The 20,710-nt window shown below is 39.5% G+C and overlaps 1 protein-coding gene across 1 annotated transcript in view; it reads right to left on the bottom strand.

Moving 5' to 3' along the window:
• Positions 1-386: 386 nt before the first annotated feature.
• The window catches only part of gabra3 (gamma-aminobutyric acid type A receptor subunit alpha3), a gene marked incomplete at both ends in the record, with an annotated part of 531,886 nt that continues 511,562 nt past the window's right edge, over positions 387-20,710 (bottom strand). The window contains one exon of the mRNA XM_079834053.1: positions 387-728. Coding sequence (XP_079690179.1) covers positions 387-728 — 342 coding nt within the window. The remainder of the gene's footprint in view (positions 729-20,710) is intronic.

Below are 20,710 nucleotides of genomic sequence, written 5' to 3'. Positions count from 1 at the left end.
CTACAGACATCGCTACTGGCTGCTGAAAGGCTACAGGTACTTGCCATGACGACGGACAGCCAATGGTGACTGAAGTTTTCCTCCTGATGATAGACAGTGTGTGGAGTGGGGGAGGGGTTTAGTGGGTAATGATCATCCTTTAAAGACCAGTAACAGAGTCATAATACTGATTATTCATACGTTACCTCATGCAACACAGGAAATGTCACACACAAATCTGGAAAACTGCTGACTCGGATTGTGTATCTAAATGGCTCTATGGCACGCACTACAAAATGTAACAAAAAAAAGATGATTAAAATTGGAAAATGAACACAGTAGCAGTAGCATCATGTTGCTGATTAAGAATGGACTGGCAGTTTTTCCTCTTTTGGCAGTCGCCATGTTCATTTCTGTGGGCTGGACTGTTTGATGGCCGGATTTCTGTTGACATAAGTGGCCCAGTAAGCCAGGTTGAAGATGAAGAAGAGCACTGGAAAGATGATACGAGAGATCTTGTCCACTTTGCTGACGCGATTGTATGACTTTTTTCCACCCTCCGGCACGTATTCGCCATCCATTTTGGGCAGTCGCATCTCTCGGACCTGCTGTGATGGGGTGGATGTGGATGTAGCGCTCTTAGAGATGGTTGTCAATCCGGGATCTTTGGCTACGCCCATGCTGTAGGTGGTTCCCACAATGTTGAAAGTGTTGTTGGTCTTCTTGGAAAAGGAAGCTGACTCTCGCCTCTGTGGAAGTGTCAAAAGGAAAAAAATAAATATTAAAAGAAGCAAAAGAACCTCAGTTATTTTGTGCAAAGTGAAACATTCTAGTACATTTCTAGTACAGCTGTTTCCCTTACTGCTCAAAATATGACCAATTTGAGTAATATGTGTACAATTTATCTACTTATATAATTATTATAATTTTTTATAGGGGAGGGAATCACATTCGGTGCAGTACGAAAATGTATTCATGACACCATATCTGATCTGAAAGGTAAATCAAACATGAAATAAACATTATGTAATGTTGGAAATCAAATGCAACTTAAAATTCAAATCAAATCAATTTGCAATCATGTATAAACAAAAATATTATTACTGATTAAGCCATAATATGGCATACATGGGGAAATGTACTAAGAATAAATTGTGGCTACTTATAATGGTGCCATCTGTGTTGTTTTAGCTCTCATTTTACAAAAGGAATTATGCAAATCTGGTGCACTGGTGCAGACATGTCCACAGAATTTGTGCCGAATGTATTTTACACTTTGCAATTCCCATATCTTACATGGACGATGCAGCAGATTATTATATTTTCAGTGTGTTTGATGCTTGGTTAACCTGTGGTTAGTTAGTCAGGTTTTAACACTCAAAAACTGAAACTGCCATATACTGCTTTTGCTGTCATATTTTTAGTGCTTTTCTTTCCTTCTCTGCTTGTTTGCTATTGCTTTACATAAATTATCAATTTATCAACACCTTCAAGTCAAATTTGGAAGTGCTCATCAAGTTCTCCAATCAGGCAAATAAATGAGTACTGTTATGACTGCAGGCTGATAAAGGAGCCTTTGCAGTTTGCTTTTGACAAGTGTTTTGATTCATTAGCCAAGGTTCTTGTGATTTTTCTCTCTCTCTCTCTCTCTCTCTCTCTCTCTCTCTCTCTCTCTCTCTCTCTCTCTCTCTCTCTCTCTCTCTCTCTCTCTCTCTCTCTCTCTCTCTCTCTCTCTCTAATGCCGGAAAACGGCATTAAACAAGCTCCAACCACATACTGGTGCATGAATTAGAGCAAGCAAAGAGATTCTTAAATTTCTCAATCTTAAACTCAATAAACAGTTGTCACTTTTGTGTGCGATATATGCACTGTATTCACAAAGCACCCACAACCCAGGTTAAACAGGTGCTATCTACACTGTACAACAGTGTGCCATACATATATATTTTAGCTGTATTTTAGGCTTATTATAGATTTATTCACCAATAAAGTCAAAATAACTATTTACCTTGACTTTTTTATATATAGAAATTATACTTTATTCACCAATATAGTCCACATTACTATTTAGCACAGACTTTTTAAAGCATTTGCAACATTACTAAGATAAACATGCGCACATATTCTCTTAGTCAGTCCCTCCCCACCTCCCAAGTTTTTTTTTTTTTTTTTTGTGCAGTGATATTTCAGAGTGGAGATGAGACTCTCCGAGGAGACACGTTGCAGCTTGACTGAGCTAAATGAATGCATGTCCATGTTAAATCACAGAAGCTGTCATATATAGTGTAGCTGTAAAATTACAAAAAGGAAAATAAGCCCTGGAAGCATACAGCACTACACACACACACACACACTGGTGGTCTAGTTGTAGCTTCCAGGTTTCTATAGGGTTATCTAACCAGGCTTCATTCTAGAGTCACAATCATATCACAGCGAGAAACATTGTATGCCAGTAAACGAACAGAGACTCTGTAAGCAGCCTACACAACAAGAAACAAACACAGAAGCTGTCTAGTCTATCCACAAATCTAACTGCAATGCTTCACTACATTTACATTTATGCATTTGGCAGACGCTTTTATCCAAAGCAACTTACATTGCATTCAAGGTACACATTTGACATTTTGTCAGTTCTTGCTCTCCCTGGGAATCGAAATGATCTTGGCATTGCTAGTGTCATGCTCTACTGTTTGAGCTACAGGAAAGCTACATGCATGCTTCCAGGGCACTACATGCATGTATAGCCTACTTGTTCATAATACATATAATGTTGCATTAATGTTGTTCACAAAAGGAGAAATGTTGTGGAATATCTGCTTCATCTGAATTATCCACACGCACACACACATTGGATTTGGCAAGGGTTTAATGCCGGATGTCCTTCCTGGCGCAACCCAGCACTGAGAGCCTGCATGTCTTTGGACTGTGGGGGAAACCGGAGCACCCAGGAGAAAACCCATGCTGACACGGGGAGAACATGCAAATTCCACACAGAAAGAACTCCTGGCTCAGCCGGGGCTCAAACCTTGGACCTTTTTGCTGTGAGGTGACAGTGCTACCCACTGAGCCACCATGCTGCCCATCATAAGACTTCAGAATACTTCATATTCAAAAGTCATATGTGTCACAATCTGTTTTGAGCACTCTTGTCTGGTCATTTGCCTCAGCTGTTTTTTTTATGGGTGCGTCACAATCAGTTCTCGAGCTTGTGAATAAGTAAATTGTGCACACAAATTCAGACATTGGTAAGTACAGTAAAGGATGCTATGCGCTTCAAAACTTCTGTTGAGGGAACATAGTGAGCATCGATGCAACCTTTTTTTTTTTACAGTGCATTGTGGGACTTTTTAGAGAGCTAATGTTTCAGTGCACTGGAAGGATTCTGCAATTGAGACAGCCCTTAAAATGGCCGACTCTGTGATCAGTGCCCTGACTACTGAACTGGTGCTGCGTTCCACTCCAGTTTTAGACACGTACTTGCGAACTTCCCTAAGCACTTCCCCTCGGGGGAATCCCCGCTGCCATTTTGAAGTGCGTTCCACTTCGTGAAGTGGACATGGGAAGTTTATATGGACAGACCCTTGCTCCCTCGATTTTGACTGAGGGAGCGAGTCTACTTCATATGTTCACTTCAGGCAGCTTCATATACCACAATGCAACACGATTGTGACGCCACGCATATCGCGTTTAATTTACCCCCACCACAAACAACTCTATGATATTTGTATTATTTTTAAAAACATTTAAAACAACCCAAATACACATATATACATATAGAATGCTGCATTAAACAATTTTGTAAAGGAAAACAATTAATAATAAATCAACTCCATAGTGGATTCGAAGTGATCAAGGGCTTAGGTCATTCCAGTTCAGTCCATTGAAAATGTTCCTCCAGTAGTGGGCACTCATGCAACGTAAGCAATGACGCACATCCGAGTGAACGAGACGGAGGGAAGTTAACAAGTGAAGGGCCTTATAAAAATAAACTGGAACGCAGCATAGGAAGCTGGTTGAGCACCCTATAGTCTATAGTTCCTGTATTTAGTTCCTTTTTCCCTGAATTTTCTTAGTCACCAATTTGTCACCAAGGTCACTGATTATGTTGAGCACCTGCTACTTGTTATGTTCCTCATTATCATGTGTATACAGTCACTCAGTTTATTCAGTCCTGTGTTGTTGTAATTGTTGATGGCTGCATCTGATATTGCTTACTTCCCTTCTATATAGTAGCAGGGCCTGAAATTAACTTTTTTGACCACCAGCCACTGTGGCAGGTGGATTTAAAAATCCCCCTGCCACAGTGACTTTTTACCAGACACTTTTTTTTCCCTCCTCGACATTAAGCTTGTTCACGTGCTTGTCCGGATTTTTTTGTGTGTGTGTTGTAAATATAATTTATTCTGAAGAAATATTCTCAACAGTGTTCAGTCAGCTTTGACATATTTAAATCTGCATATCTTTGATATTTTTACCTTTTATAAAGGGCATTTTTCCCCATTATCTTATATTATAGATAAAAAATATAGGCTATGCTTCAGCTTTCAGTTTATATTCTTAAATTTGATCTATAAATTAAATTAGAATAATAAGACATCTATGGCTGTTACCAATCAAATTAAATAATTTACACTGAAAAGTTACAACTGCATTACAAAATGTTATGAGATTCTTTTAAATATTTTTGAATATACAAATAAGAAATGTTGGAAAGAATGTTTAAAGGTCCTGTTCTTCGTGATCCCATTTTTCAAACTTTAGTTAGTGTGTAATGTTGCTGTTAGAGCATTTATAATACCTGTAAAATTATAAAGCTCAAAGTTCAATGCCAAGCGAGATATTTTATTTAACAGAAGTTCCCTTTCAAAGCCTACAGCGAACGGCTGGTTAGGACTACATCCTGGTATTTCCTGCTTTAATTACGTCTGTAGAGCAGTATGTCGACTAACCTCCGCCCACAAGAACACGCGAAAAAGGGGGCGTGGTCTTGTTGCTCCCGCGTGGAGAATAGGAAGTGTTGCGTTCGGTTGCGTTCGTATAGTTTGTTTGTTGCCATGTCGTCGAGACGCTGTTATTTTCATCCCGGAGTCAAGTCACCTTTGTTTGGCTTTCCCAGGGACGCTGTACTTAGAGATCATTGAGCGCATGCATCCCCGTTATGGTAAGAGGCGTGACCTTTCCGGTAACGTGCGCTCTGCGTGCCCTAAGCTGCTGTCGAATCACAACACGGGAACCGCTGGCACAATCAGAACTCGTTACGTATTTCTGAAGGAGGGACTTCATAGAACAGGGAAATCTTTCAAGCCGTTTTGAGGACAGTGAAAACAGCAGTATACAGATAAGTAAATTGTGTGAAAAATACTGTGTTTTTTTACACGCGAAACATGAACACATGTTATATTGCACACTGTAAACACAATCAAAGCTTCAAAAAAACACGAAAAACGGGACCTTTAAACATGAAGGTAAACCACCAGTAGGTGGCAGCAGGTGATCGTTTTAATGAGTGAGTCATTGAGTCGATTCGTTCAAACGGCTGATTCATTCAAGAATGAGTCAGTCGTTTATGAAGACTTCATTGAATCTTTGATACAAGCGATTCATTCGAAGCGCTGAATCATTCAGTCACATTGATTTCTCCTCGAGAGGCTGCGCGAGCGTCAACAGCGCAACATTGTTACCATCAGTTTATTATACATTAGGCTATAAATTATTATACACTATCGATCGCCACTTACACTAAATTAATATTATCAATCAATCATTCTTGCATTTTGTTGATTCCCTAGTTATTTGTTATTGATGTTTTAATCTGTCTAGTAAAATTCTCTTGCACCTTCAAAAATCCACTTGTCCCACAAACATTGTTCTTTAACTTGTAAGAATACACATTTAAGTGCTGTCAAGTTATTAACAAAATCAATATAAGTAGGTAATAATAACTCTTACAATTTACATTTTTTATAATCTTTTTATTCATTGATGTCCCGACTCCCGTGTCACAGACAGTCATTCAAGATTCAAGATTCAAGAGTTTTATTTGTCACATACACAGTTATATACACAATATACAACTGGCAGTGAAATGTAAACAGGTCCGCTCCATGGACAGTGCAAATAACAGTTACAAGAAATTAAATAGAAATAGAATAAAGTTAGAATAAAAAGTATTAACATAAGTAGAATTATAAATAAATCAAGTAAAAGATAAAAATAGGAAATAAGATAAAAATAAAAATATAAAAAATATGTGGATGATAAGTGAGATAAACTGTAGACTTAAAAATAAGTGGTTAACATAAAATATATAATATGTATATATAAAGAAGTATAATGTGCAAGGTTTATTACAGGTTGTTACGCAGTAACAATAGGGACGTAAAGTAAAGTGCAGTGCAATTGCAGTATGTGGATGTTAATGTTGAAAGACCGTATGTTTATGCGTGTGCGGGGGTGAAGTGAGTCACGTGACTGAGTTCAGGAGTCTGATGGCCTGGGGGAAGAAACTCCTCCTGAGTCTTTCAGTCTTTGCCATCAGGCTACGGAAGCGCTTACCAGATGGCAGCAGGGTGAAGTGAGAGTTTGCAGGGTGATTAATGTCTCTGATGATTTTAGTAGCTCTACCTCTGCAGCGTTTGGTGTAGATGTCCTGCAGAGACGGGAGAGCTGAGCCTGAGATGCGCTCGGATAAGCGCACCACTCTTTGCAGGGCTTTGCAGTCGTGACTGGTGCTGTTCCCGTACCACGCTGTGATGCACTGAGTCAGGACACTTTCTATCGCCCCTCGATAGAAAGTTTTCAGGATGGCTGGTGAAACCCTGAATTTCCTCAGCTGGCGCAGGTGGTACAGTCTTTGCCTGGCTTTTTTCACCTGTGTCTGGATGTGTGTAGTCCAGGTCAGATCCTCGGAGATGTTCACACCCAGGTATTTGAAGCTGCTCACTCTCTCTACCGGTGTCCCGCTGATCATGAGAGGGGAGTATGACCGATGCTGTCTCTTCCTGAAGTCCACAATCAGTTCTTTGGTCTTGTTAACATTCAGAGAGAGACAGTTGTCCTGGCACCATGATGTCAGTTGCTCCACTTCGTCCAAGTATGCCGTCTCATTGTTGTTGGAGATGAGACCCAGGACAACAGTATCATCAGCAAACTTGACGATGGAGGTGGAGCTGTGTGTGGACAAACAGTCATGGGTGTAGAGAGAGTAGAGCAGGGGACTCAGCACACAGCCCTGTGGAGCTCCAACACTCAGGGTGATGGAGGTGGAGGTGAACGGGCCTACTCTCACCGCCTGGGGTCTGCCAGTGAGGAAATCTTCAATCCAGAGGCAGAGAGAAGAATTCAGGCCTAGATCCAGGAGTTTGTGTGTTAGCTTAATGGGAACTATGGTGTTAAAGGCTGAGCTATAGTCAATAAATAGCAGCCTGACATAGTTCCCACTTTTGCTGTCGATGTGAGTGAGGCAGGAGTGAAGGACGTGAGAAATGGCATCTTCAGTCGATCTATTGGGACGATAGGCAAACTGAAGAGGGTCCAAAGTGTCAGGAATGGAGGAGCAAATGTTGTTTTTAATGAGTCTCTCAAAGACCTTCATGACTAAAGATGTGAGAGCCACTGGACGATAGTCATTTAGGCAAGAGGGTTTACTGATCTTAGGTACAGGGATGATGGAGGATCGTTTGAAGGAGGTGGGGACAACAGATGTAGCAAGGGACTCGTTGAATATGGATGTAAAGAGCCCTGCGAGCTGATCAGCACAGGACCGCAGAACACGACCTGAAATACCATCCGGCCCAGCAGCTTTCCTGACATCCACACGTTTGAGTGCCCTCCGAACCTCGTCCTCCGAGACAGAGATCACGTGACCGTTGCTGCTCTGAGGGACTCTCTCTGACGCGTCACTCGCCGGAGTCGCGCTGCCGCGATTACCATCAAAGCGAGCGTAGAAAGAGTTTAACTCGTTCACCAGTAACGGATCAGCTCTCACCTCTGCAGAGGATTTAGTTCCAAAAGCACAGATGGTCCTCAGTCCCTGCCACATCCGCCGGGAGTCGTTGAGTTGGAAATGAGATTCCACTCTGTCTTTATAGCGGAGTTTTGCGGCTTTAACGGCGCGCCGGAGAGCGTAACATGAAGCTTTGTACTCCCTCATATCCCCCGTTAGGAGACCGGCATTGTAAGCGGTGGTGCGCGAGTTTACTGCAGTGCGAATTGAACTGTCCACCCACGGTTTCTGATTAGGGAAGGACGTTATAGTTATTGTTTGTGTGGCTTGCTCTGTCAGTGTGTTAATAAAGCAGAGCGCCACTTCTGTGAACTCGCTGACGTCTTCAGAACTCGCGCGGAACATGTCCCAGTCGACGTCATCAAGAGCTGCCTGTAGCGTGATCTCTGAATGGGATGACCAGCGTTTGACTTCCCTCCTCACCGGGGGCTCTTGAACGAGCCTTTGTTTATATTCCGGTGTGAGGAAAATGGCGGCATGGTCCGATTTGCCAAAAGCTGGCTGTGAACGAGCTTTGTAGGCGTTCTTAAACGGAGAGTAGCAATGATCCAGTGTGTTTGCTCCTCGTGTGGGACAGGAGACATGCTGGTGAAAGTTTGGCAATACTTTCTTAAGGTTTGCTTTGTTAAAATCACCCGCGACGATGAAAGCAGCGTCGGGGTGTTTGTTTATGAAGCCGCTGGTCACATCATGGAGGGCAGATAAAGCCAGCCCCGTGTCTGCTTGTGGTGGAATATAAACGGCAGTGCAGATGACCGAGGAAAACTCCCTCGGCAGGTAGAAAGGCCGGCACATGAGAGTTAAATGTTCCAAGTGAGGCGAGCAGGATCGCGAAAGAATGGAGATGTTCCTTGGATCGCACCATTTCTTGTTTATCATGAAACACACTCCACCGCCTTTAGATTTCCCGGCCTCGGCTGTTCTGTCCATCCGAAAAACAGAGAAGTTCTCGGACGGCGTCACGGCTGTATCCGGGACCGCTGGCGTGAGCCATGTTTCGGACAGACAATAGATGTTGCAGTCTCTCATGTCCCGTTGAAAACTTATCCTGGCTCTAAGATCGTCCATCTTATTCTCCAAGGATTGGACATTTGCGAGCAAAATGCTCGGGAGAGGAGGACTGAATGCTCTTTTTCTCAGTCTGTTGCGGATCCCAGCGCGTTTCCCGCGGTGTTTTTTGAATCTTCGCCGTCGACTCGAGTGGCCATTGTTCAACTCGGCGTCCCGGCGAATCTCAGATGGAAGATTGGAGAAAGTGTCCTGAAACAGGTCAGTGTAGCGGTAACCAATTTCCAGAAGTGTTTTGCTGTCGTAACAGATCAAAGCAGATGATCCGTTGGAAAAAATAGAGAGTAAAAGAGAGTAGAATAATAAATAAAAGCAAAGTCTTAGCGGAGCGACCTGAACGGCGACCGAGCACGGCGGCGCCATCTTTGAATCATACTGACTGCTGCTAATCTGAGTCCACAGATAGCCCTACCGCAGCTCGTATGTTGTGAACACATCACACGCGGCTGTGTTGGTGGCTGATTTAGTCACGTTCAGGAACGGTTAAACAGAACTAAATTCATATTATTATTACTGGTAAAGTTGCCGCGTACCAGACATTTTCTCACCGTGTCCCAACTCCCAACATGCACACGACGCACACACATCTGTGTAACTTTCGTTGTACTGTAGCCTACGTCAGCGTTGCATTATTATCTCGTCCCATCTCACCAACACAACAGTTTAATACTTGCACATCCAAACGTAGTCAGAGAAGGGCCTCATCTTCTTTCTGATCGCATGAACGTAGTCGCATCCTCTCAAACTGCCCAATGAATTACTCAATTCTCATTGGCTACCTGCCACCGTGGCAGGTAGATTGACAGTGTTACCACCCATTTGCAAAATTCACCCGCATTTGGCACGTGGTCGGGTGTTAATTTCAGGCACTGTATAGTAGCCAAAAAAAAGTATGTGACAAAAGAAGAATGTTCACAGTACTCATAAAAGAGTAGGTGAAAAGTACACGGATGTAGTAATAGGAGAAACAAAGCTTGTCAAAGCTTCAAATCAATTAAACGAACTGCTTTGCAAAATGATTCACTGTTCGAAGTGTTTGAAACGCCATACGCTGGTGACCCCTTGCTGGTCAGAACAGTGTAAATGTAAAAAACAAAAAACAACAACAGCCCAAACACGCATAAAAACTCCTTTTACAATCCCATTGCAAATGTTTTATTGAAAGTAAAGCACATCAAATGCAATTAATTAATCATCTAATAAGATTAAATATCAAGTGTCTGTATGATATGTGTTCTTTTATCAATTTTCAGGGCTTGTTTTGTTTGTTCCATGGATGATTGCTCAGCTAAACAAGCAAATAAGAGACTATTAAAGGGGTGATGAATTGAGAAATCAACTTTCCCTTGAGCCTTTGATATATAAAAGTTCATCGTGATATAAGAATATCCTGTAAATTACAGAGCTTAAAACTTCCTTGTTAGTCAAAGAAAAGCTTTTATTGACACGAGGCCCAGAAAACGCTCCATCTCAGAATATGTCAACCCTTGACGTCATCGTATGCTGAAACGCCGCCTCGACAGATAAATATGTACGCCTGCTTCTGTTGCCACGCCCACCGACTCGTGGAGCTAAACGGAACGCGCTACCGAGCATTAAACATTCCGAAGATAGCAAGATATTGCACTGTGCCTGGTTGTGGAAGAAAACAGTCACTGCATAAGCTTCCTTTGGATTCTAATATTGGAAATGTGTGGTTGAACTTTATTTTTAATGAATATCCAGCTTATGTGGGGAAGACATTGTACGTATGTTCATTTCAACGGATTCGTTTGTAAAGAAGAGACTGGATTTACAGACAGGATGAGATTACATGAACGAATGAAGCCACACATTAATGTGAGTAAAACATGTTTTTATATGTGATAGTATTGCATTGTTACAGATCAAATACAATGTTACATTGTGTTGCCTACATGTCTAACTAAACATAACTTACCATTGTCACAGGGAGGGCCAAGTAATATAAAATAACATTCATATTAATTCCAGGTGGATGAGAGATAAATCATTGTGTTTGTTTGATAAAGACATTTTTGCGAGCCCTGAAGGACGAATCATTCCGGTTGCCGTTTCCAAATATTAACCAACTGCAGAACCGCAGAACCCATATATGTCACTCACAACAGTCTGAGGACAACAGCGCCACGCCACAGTCTCAAGCCGGAAGTGGGCGTAGTAGCAGCCTCAGATCGGAAGTGGGCGGAGTTAACGAAAACTAAATAATCGGCATGGCGGGAGAAGAGAACACGGTAAACAGTTGTTTTTGTGTTGTGGTTTTAATCTATCAAGTTTATTTGTGTTGTGTATTTGATCCATCGTTGTTGTTTTAACACTTTATACAGCACGTGGCTCTAATCTTTTTTTAAACGAGCTTTACAATGTCTCACGCATCTTTTATGGTCTTGCTTTAAGTTACATATTCATTGTTTATGATTTTACTTTGTTGTTGGCGCTGTATTTTTTATTTAATTACCTTTTCTGATACTGACCAATGTGTTTTATGTGGATTTTTTTCTAATTTATAGAGGCATATTACGATTTGGAGAGGCTCAGCTTTACTTCATTTTCATCAATGCAAGACATTCTGCAACAGTTTTCACTGCCCAGTGTTTTTAAACTGAGCAGATGGCACTAGTTGAATGCACACCTTCAAATTCACTTCAAAATGCAGCTGTCCATGAAGGTATGAATGTTTTGAGTTATTTGTTTATATACAGTGGCAAGAAATAGTATTTATTTGTTATACCTTTGGAATTAGTTCGTTTTCTGCATGATTTGGTCAAAAATGTCATCTCATCTTCAAAGTTTCAAGTATATATATTTATATATATAAGCACAATGCAAAGCTTGAGCATGTATGTAAACATATTGTGTGCAGTGTTTATTATTTATATAGAATGCCGAGTGTTTCATTGACTGTCCAAGGAACGTAAATATAAAAGTGTGAAATTGTCAGCATCCTGCCTCTTGTTGTTTGTCTCCGGGCCTCTAGAGTTCCCCTGTTTTCCCCTCTGCCTTAGTTCTTCCTCGTGTGTCCTTGTTAACGTTATCCAGGTCACCTGTGCCTTGATTCCCCTATTTTTAGAGTAATTAGCTGTGTTTTTTCACTTGTTCCTCACTCAATTTTTGAGTCTTGGCTAAGCGTGTCCCCCCTGTGTCCCCACTGAGTCCTTCCAAGCTGTCTCAAGTAAGGTGTTCTTAGTTATTGGTGTTCTCTGGTTTTGTTTTTTCTCCCCACGTGGAGTTTTTATTTTCTCCTGTGATTCTTTGCAGTATCACTATTTTTATTAATACCTCAGTCTGAGAAGAACTTTTGTTGGATTTTTTTGTGACTTGCAAAGTTCCTTTTTTTATTATTAATAAATCTCCCTCGTCTCTCTCCTTCAATCAGAGCCTCTCCTGTGATGCATCATATAGAGGAAGCGCCTTACAGGCTTGGTGAGCTGTCAATCATTGCGCCCATGGTTTTCGTCGGATAAAGGCACTCGGTGCCTAGCCAATGCCTTTCCGACAAAGGTTTGATTGATGGACTTAGTAACCAATCAAAAGGCATTATCTTGCGCAGTTTATGTAAGTAGGATTTGGTGAATACTACTAGTGCTAGCTTACTGCTTAGGCTTTCATAACACCGGCACGCTGTCTGCACACTGTCTATGGCGCCTGCCAGTGATTAGGGCAGGAACTGCAGTGGAGCGCGCAGACTCTGACTGACACTTCTTATCAGCTAAATTAGTTTTTTAACACTATGTAATCTCTGTAAATAGTTGCTTTAGTTTTTCAGTAACTGTTTATCCATTATAATTAGCAGTTTATTGCAGTTTATACGCCTAGACTTTTCTTGACATAAAAGCTTACAGAAGCTACATTACTGAGAGAATCATCCTCATATTTGAATCATGACATGATTAGACATTCAGTTTTATATTTGTTATTTTCAGGCTCTTAACATTAAATTATATTTTTTTCCCTAAGTGAAAAAAAAACAAAACGTGAGTCACTTACATGTATATTTACATGTATATTACTCTGTTTCCATATTACTTTGAGTTATTATGACTCTTGGGTAGCAACATTTCAAGTGTCTAGTTTAAAATAAGACCAGATTTATGAATATAGACCATAGGGTTTAAGAGCTGCAGACATTTTCATTTGGGTATATCGTTTTCAAAGAATTCTCAAAAATAGGGGTGCAGGTTAAGAGGTTAAATAAATAAATGTTCAAATGCTCAATCTTTGTTTTCATTTTTAGTGTTTTAAGCTTTATGTCTTTTTACTTTAAAAATCCTTAACAAAACGTTGCAATGGGGTTATTTATATTTATTTTAACTTACATTTTATATATTAACTTACATTTATATATATATATATATATATATTCAATGTGTAATGTGTGTATTTTTATGATAAATGAAAAATAGCGCTTCAACCCGTGCACGCGCTCATGAAGCTTAAGGAGTTAACTATGTACTTTTAATGAAAAGTGAGTATATCTTTCTATCTATCTATATCTTTCTTCAATTAGAACGTATTAATAAAATACTTGACATTATTAACATGGTTTTAAACTTGGGTTTGAAACGCTCCAAATGGAGCAATGTATACGAAGATAAATCAGCTCCGCCCATTTCCGGCATGAGACCATGGTGTGGCACTGTTGTCCTCAGACTATTGTGAGTGACGTATATGGGTTCTGTGGTTCTGCAGTTAGACCTATCTCACTGTTTCCCTGTACGCTATCAAAACAATGCCTCATGCGTACTCATGGGGGAGCCGAAGCTCATTAAATATGCAAAGCTTATGCAATCATAGCCGTGGGCGTTTACTTCCAAGTCTTCAGTGCGGCACGCCCATTAAAACCGAGCATATCTTGAGAGAGGCTCAAAACCGGGCAGAAAATAGCCTGTTACATATTCATTATGATGTTTTTGAGTGTAAAAACCACGCGGACATCACAAATAGACCTCAGACAACAGTATATATTTTTTTTTAAAAAGCCAGTTCATGACACCTTTAACTACTTATAGTCCTTAATACGAATGTCTAATTAAAATGTCTACAAATGTATAAAGCTGATCAGAGATCAGGTAAAACCCATAGACACTTGTTTAATAGTTCACAGCTGGGGGGCGATCTCAGTGAATCCACATGATTAATGGGTTCACAGAGATGACAGAGATTCCCAGCAGGAATTTCGAAACATTTCAAAACAGTTATGTCGCAACGATGCCTTGTTTACTGGAATCACATGACTTTGGCAGTTTGATACATGCTCCGAACCACAGATTCGAAACAAAGATTCGTTAAGGTTTCGAAGATTCATGAAGCTGTGTATCGAAAACGGTCATCACTACCCGGATGACTTACTACTTCCTGAGAGATTCTGAAGTGTGCATACAGTGCATCCGGAAATTATTCACACCAGTTCACTTTTTCCACATTTTGTTATGTTAAAGCCTTATTCCAAAATTGATTAAATTCATAATTTTTTTCCTCAATTCTACAAACAATACCCCATAATGACAACGTGAAAAAGTTTGTTTGAAATCTTTGCAAGTTTATTGAAAATAAAAAGTGCAAAATAACCCACATGTACATAGGTATTCACAGCCTTTGCTCGATACTTTGTTGAAGCACCTTTGGCACCAATTACAGCCTCAAGTATTTTTGAGTATGACGCCACCTGATGCTGCTTTCTTTTTTTTCAATTGACAAAGTAAGCTGCACCAGATTCCTTTGCTCCCTTTACCTGCCCATTTTGCCCAGCCATGACAATATGGACTAATTTACCAGAGCTCATTCACTGGAAAAGAACATTGTAATATAAAGAACATTCTGATATATAATAAATATCTAATTTTGTTTTCCAAAATTAAGGAGCTAAAATAAAAGATGTGTGGGTGTGTAAATGACAAGAATCTGGCAAGAATCAGGTAATAAGCAGATTTATGAAGGAAATTAGTATCTTTGAAACCAGCCATAAGTCTGGTTAGAAAATAAGAATCTCTAAATGTGTCATTGAGTTACACTGAGGATTTTGCTGCAGTAAATCACATAGAAGAATTTGATGTAATGCTATGAGATGCTATAATCCTCATTCATTACATAATAACTATGTGCAAACATTTGAATTTTTAGTTAGGCCTCTGATGATCTGTTCAGAAAAGCTGGAACTGTACAGGATAACAGGAGTGTAATCCTCTGTGGAAAAGAGATCATCTATAATTTAATACGCAGAGTCAGCTTTACAGGACATGAGTGATTTGGATAAAATAGGTTGCCAAATAAGCTTGTTTGACAGTTATCAGAATAAACTAGATTAAAGTGGTGCTTACCCGGACAAAACTCACTGGCAAAGTGCTATGCAGTTGCTAAGCTATTTTTAGAGCATTAATGTGTTCTTATGGGGTTGCTAAGGTATTCTGGTTGTTTACTACACCGCTGAGATGATATTTTGATCACTACACATAGCTCAGGTCAATCTTATACCTTTTAAAAATCTATACAATAATATACTTATTTATATTTAATGTCTATATCAGGTTTATTTTAACTTTTAAAAGTTTCCTTAGACCAATATTTATTGTAAAAGGCAATATACAAATACATTTTAACTACAATTGTTTTGATTTAGTAATAATATTTTCTAGATAATATTTTACTTTTTATTAGTAAAACAGTAGCCTGACAAGCCAGACCCACATCACCATTGGCAGGGCTCAATCCTAGGGGCGGGATAAACGGTTGTCTTTCAAATTCCCTCTGCACGCAATAGGATAGCGCTACAACCAACCAGAGCAATGAAGAAGGTGAAGCGGAGCCAGTTGATAGATTAAACTTTTGCCATATCCGGTCTGCAAAACTCAGAACACATCTTCCTTTTTTAAGAATAAACTTCAGTGCCATTCTTTGTTCTTTTCTCAAAGAAAAGCTTGACTCCAAGTCTTCCAGAGTCGCGGCCAAAGCCGATTCGAAAGACCGCTGTTCGCCAGGTTTTTTTTTTTCAAGTAGCACGTGGAACATCCGCAACTCTGCCATCATTATGTTAAGCCCGCCCACCGACTCTATACACGAAGTGATTGGCCTGACTAAAGTTTGGTTTCCCCAGCTCGCAAGCCAATGGAGATGCCCTGCCTACAAATTATATTTGCTGCCGCTAGGGTGCGTCTAGATTTCTAGGCTAGTAAAACAGTGCAATACACACTAAAACAAATTTTGTTTTGTTTGTAGTCAAAATTAGAAAAATAATGTCATTAATAATTCACACTATTGCTCACACTGTAAAAAAGAAAAGAAAAACGTAAAGTAAAATTAAAGAGTAAAGTAAAATATCCTAATTAAAAAGAAGTGCAAATTATACAAATGAATTACAATATCCCTAACTCTACCTCCAACTCACTTTGCAGAACACAATCCTTCTCCCTATCCATTTTTCTCTCTTTTGCTGCAAATCAGCACACAGACAATTTGGATCGCAAGCTTCTTGCTAGCTATTATTTTTAATAACAATAACAATTCCAGTTTTACTAGATAAGACCCTAATGCGCAGAGCCTCTGAAGCCCTTCGAAGCGCTTTGAAACTGATTTGGACTTTCAACATTTTGGTTGTTATGGAAGTCAAAGGTGTGGAGAAAAATCCTGGAATGTTTTCCTCAAAAAACGTATTTTCTTTTTGACTGAAGAAAGAAAGACATGAACATCTTGGATGAGATGGGGGTGAGTAAAATATTAGGAAATTTTAATTTTGAAGTGAACTAATCCTTTAAGGCTGCATCCATTTAATAATTGTAATAAATAAATAATTGACTCTCTATGTTATTATTGCATCCTGTTAATGAACAGCAATACTGGGGTGCAAATAGTATGTATCTGTAAAAATAAAGTATAAATAGCATCTAATTACTATTTACACATATTGCAAAGAACTGCTACTTTTACATGGTGTAAATAGAATATATCACTATTTTCACTTAGTGTAAATAGCATCTATCACTATTTGCACAGTGTAAATAGCAATTATCGCTAAGAAAATATGCAATTTTAATTTAGTGTAAATAGCCGCTGCCTAAAAAAAATACTGGCAGCAACAGCCCAGCAGGCACAGTATGTCAATGTGTAACCACCCACAATTTGGTTAATATGTTTTTTGATGTAATGCCACTACTATGCACTAGGGGGCTCTAGGTAGCATTCTCCCTGATATATAGCCAGGTATAGGAGGAGAAGAAGTCAGGGTTGTTTGGTGAAGGGGAAGCATGGGCTGTGTTCGAAATCGCCCCCTATACCCTTAAATAGGGCACTATTTGAGTGAACATCCATTTGTAGTGGTGTCCGAAAACAATAGTGGACGTTTTTGAGTCAACTCATTCAATCCCACAATACACCGCAATAACGAGTGTACAGTAGATGTACGCGCTGGAGAATATACTTGTTCAATGCCCGATCGGCGTATGACAGCAAAGTCCCGCGAGAGCGATTCGAGAGCAAACGAGAAACGACTCCTACTGCTTTTGAATCGCTCTCACTCTCAACCAGACGGTGTACTCTCAACGCACTGTGAGAGTCGCGCCCTGAATGAATTACCTTACCGCTGTCCGATTCGCCCTATGTACCCTCATTCTCCATTATCTACTCCACTACTCCAAAAACGAGCCAACAAGCTTAAAGTTAACCCTATAGCTCTTTACTTGTGTGGCACTCAACCTACTTGGAAAGGGTAATGAATAATAAAGTAACTAATAAGCATTTAATTAAAAAAATAAAGACTTAATATTTGTATTTACAAATTGTATAGTATAATATATATATATATATATATATAGTATAGTATATATTTCATATTATATAGTAGGCTACTATTTATACTATATTGTATGGGCGTCAGAAGCAAAAAATGTGGGTGGGTCCTTTAACAGAAACATTTTACTGGAGTAGATGCAATTTACAATAAATATATTTAAATATATTCGCTTGTTTAAACGTCTGGTTGAGGCAGACAAAACTACAGAAAACTCAATCTTCATCTGCAGCAATAGTGTAGGGGTAAGACGCATGGCATCAAGATTTGACGCAAATTGATCAGAGGTTTGAATCCGCCTTTTGCCAAACTCGCTCTGATCCTTTTTCCCATCACATATCAGATCGGAAAGGCATTTATTTTCAATGAAAATGAAGAAAATATTAGAAAAGTGTAATAATCAGTGTTTATCAGGGTATGTAAACAGACGTGCTCAATTAAAGACGATAAAAGGGAGTGGGTCCAATATCATTGGTCTTAAAAAGTGTGGGTCGATGCCATCTCCTGGCGAAACGCGGGAATCCATTCAATGCACTGCGTGACTCTCACAGTGCATTATGGGTATTCTCTAGCTGTTGAGCATACATCGGTTGTAAACTCGTTATTGTGGTGCATTGTGGGATTAAATGAGTGCACTTAATAACGACCACTATGGTTTCGGACACCACTAAATGGCTGTTCCCTCAAATAGTGCCCACAGCTGAATCAATCATACATCCATCTTCCGAACCGCACTGGTCCAGCGCAATATCATGCATGCAGGTATAAATGATCCGTTTTAAAATTATTAGTATATTGTTTGATTAAGGTTACATGCTAGTTTCTGTGGCAGAGTTCAAGATAAATCTTTTCATTATTACTGGAAACAGCAAGCACAAACTGCAAAAACGGCAGCCTTTCCGGCGAACTTAGTGTCCGAAATCACTCACTCGTTTTCGAAGTGGACTATATCAGTGGACTAATGTAGGGAATAGTGAATGAGGTTATAGGGGGCGATTTCGAACACAGACATGGTTTTTCTCCCATGGTTCACACAAACGGCTCAGAGTCCAGGGGGGTATTCCAGAAAGCAGGTTATGTGGCATACCCGGGTATGTTTAAGAGTAAGTAAGCGGATAACCTCAGCTTTCGGTTCCAAAAACGGAGGTAACTTACAGGGTAGCCATAGCAACTCACTCTCTGAACATAACCTGCTCCGGAGCAGGTTATGTTCCAGGGTCAGTTTGCTTAATAGGTTTTCAGATGTGTGTAATATAATTAATATAGTTAAATTAATATAACTAAATGTCTTATATAGTTACAGTTACAATATACACTATTATATATTAATTCTAAAGCACTATAATAACAAGGTAATGTTTAAATGTTAATTTAATTCAAATATATTTATTTATTTAATTTACATCTCACACATGGATCTGCATTAAATTAATTAGCATCAAACAAACCATATAATCCTTATTCTTGGTAAATAAAGATTACGTTTTTAAAGAAGATATTGAAAAAATGATTTTACAACCACCAAATACCACAACCACCAGATGTGCACAAAGTAGGTTATGTAAATTGGCATTAAACAAAAGAAAAAGAGGAAGTAGAATGGTGTGCTCTTTCTTAGCATCTGTTTCCATGGTGAATCATCGATTCGTCGCTCTGTTGATGATGTCTTGTCTGTTCATACTCTGAGTTGTCTGAACTTACCCACGGATGCGTTTTTGGAACCAGTATACTTCGAGTAAGCAAGGTTTGGGTTAATCAACCGTGAGTTCAAGGTATATATGGCGGTAGGTTAACCTTGCTTTCTGGAATACCCCCCTGATTGAGAAACTTTGTTTTCAAGCTTAATCAAGTGTTTATTTTTGTCTTGTTTATGTTAAGGGTAGTTATTTCTGGGTAAGCTGTATTTTGTTTAGTTTTTTTCATTTATGGATGCTGTTTAGTTTATAGTGATAATTTGTATGTTTTGTATGTAGAAGGACTCTTTATACATCATCTTTTTTTCATCATGGTGATTTTATGCTGATGTTTCAATGAACATGAAAGTTCTGTAGCCTGAGGACAGTGGTATCAAGGACGGACTTAATTTCAGTGTTGGGATTCTATTTGGATTACCTGTTGCGTTTTATCACCTCATTCAATGGACATTTCTTCGACTAATCTTCCTTGATGCCAATCTGACTTTCTGGTACAACTGACTTTAACCTTCAACCTTCGTAGTTTGTTCTACGGACAAAAAGTAAATGATTGGTTAAGGTTTTTCCCTTTCAGCTTCATAGCCAAACAACCATGACAGAATGGCATTTGTGTGACTCTTTCTGGGGTTATTGTAATAATAATTTGTATGAACAATTTCAATCTGGTTTTCGTCCTCACCATAGCACTGAGACTGCTCTTGTCAGAATAACCAATGATCTGCTGCTGGCAGCTGACTCTGGGCTTTTAACCATACTTGTCCTTCTTGACTTGAGTGCTGCATTTGACACTGTTTCACATAAGATTCTTCTCGACAGGTTAGCTTCAATTGAGATTGCTGGCACTGCTCTTTCTTGGTTTAGGTCGTATCTTTCTGGATGCACTCAGCATGTTAAATTAAAAAGTTTTAAATCAAGAACATCTGCAGTCACCACTGGTGTTCCACAGGGTTCTGTCTTGGGCCCACTTCTTTTCATTATTTATATGCTTCCCCTTGGTTATATTTTGAGAAAACATGGTATTCATTTTCATTGTTATGCGGATGACACCCAACTTTATCTGTCTGCCAAACCGACTGGTTCTTTTCCTCCACCATCTTTGTCCAGCTGTTTAGCTGAAATTAAAGACTGGCTTTCAGTGAACTTCTTGAAGCTAAATGGCAACAAAAC

Source organism: Gobio gobio, assembly GCF_949357685.1.
Source record: "Gobio gobio genome assembly, chromosome: 14".
NCBI classification, from domain to species: Eukaryota; Metazoa; Chordata; class Actinopteri; order Cypriniformes; family Gobionidae; genus Gobio; species Gobio gobio.
The sequence above is the reverse complement of the archived record's forward strand: the minus strand, read 5'-3'. Positions and strand labels throughout refer to the sequence as shown.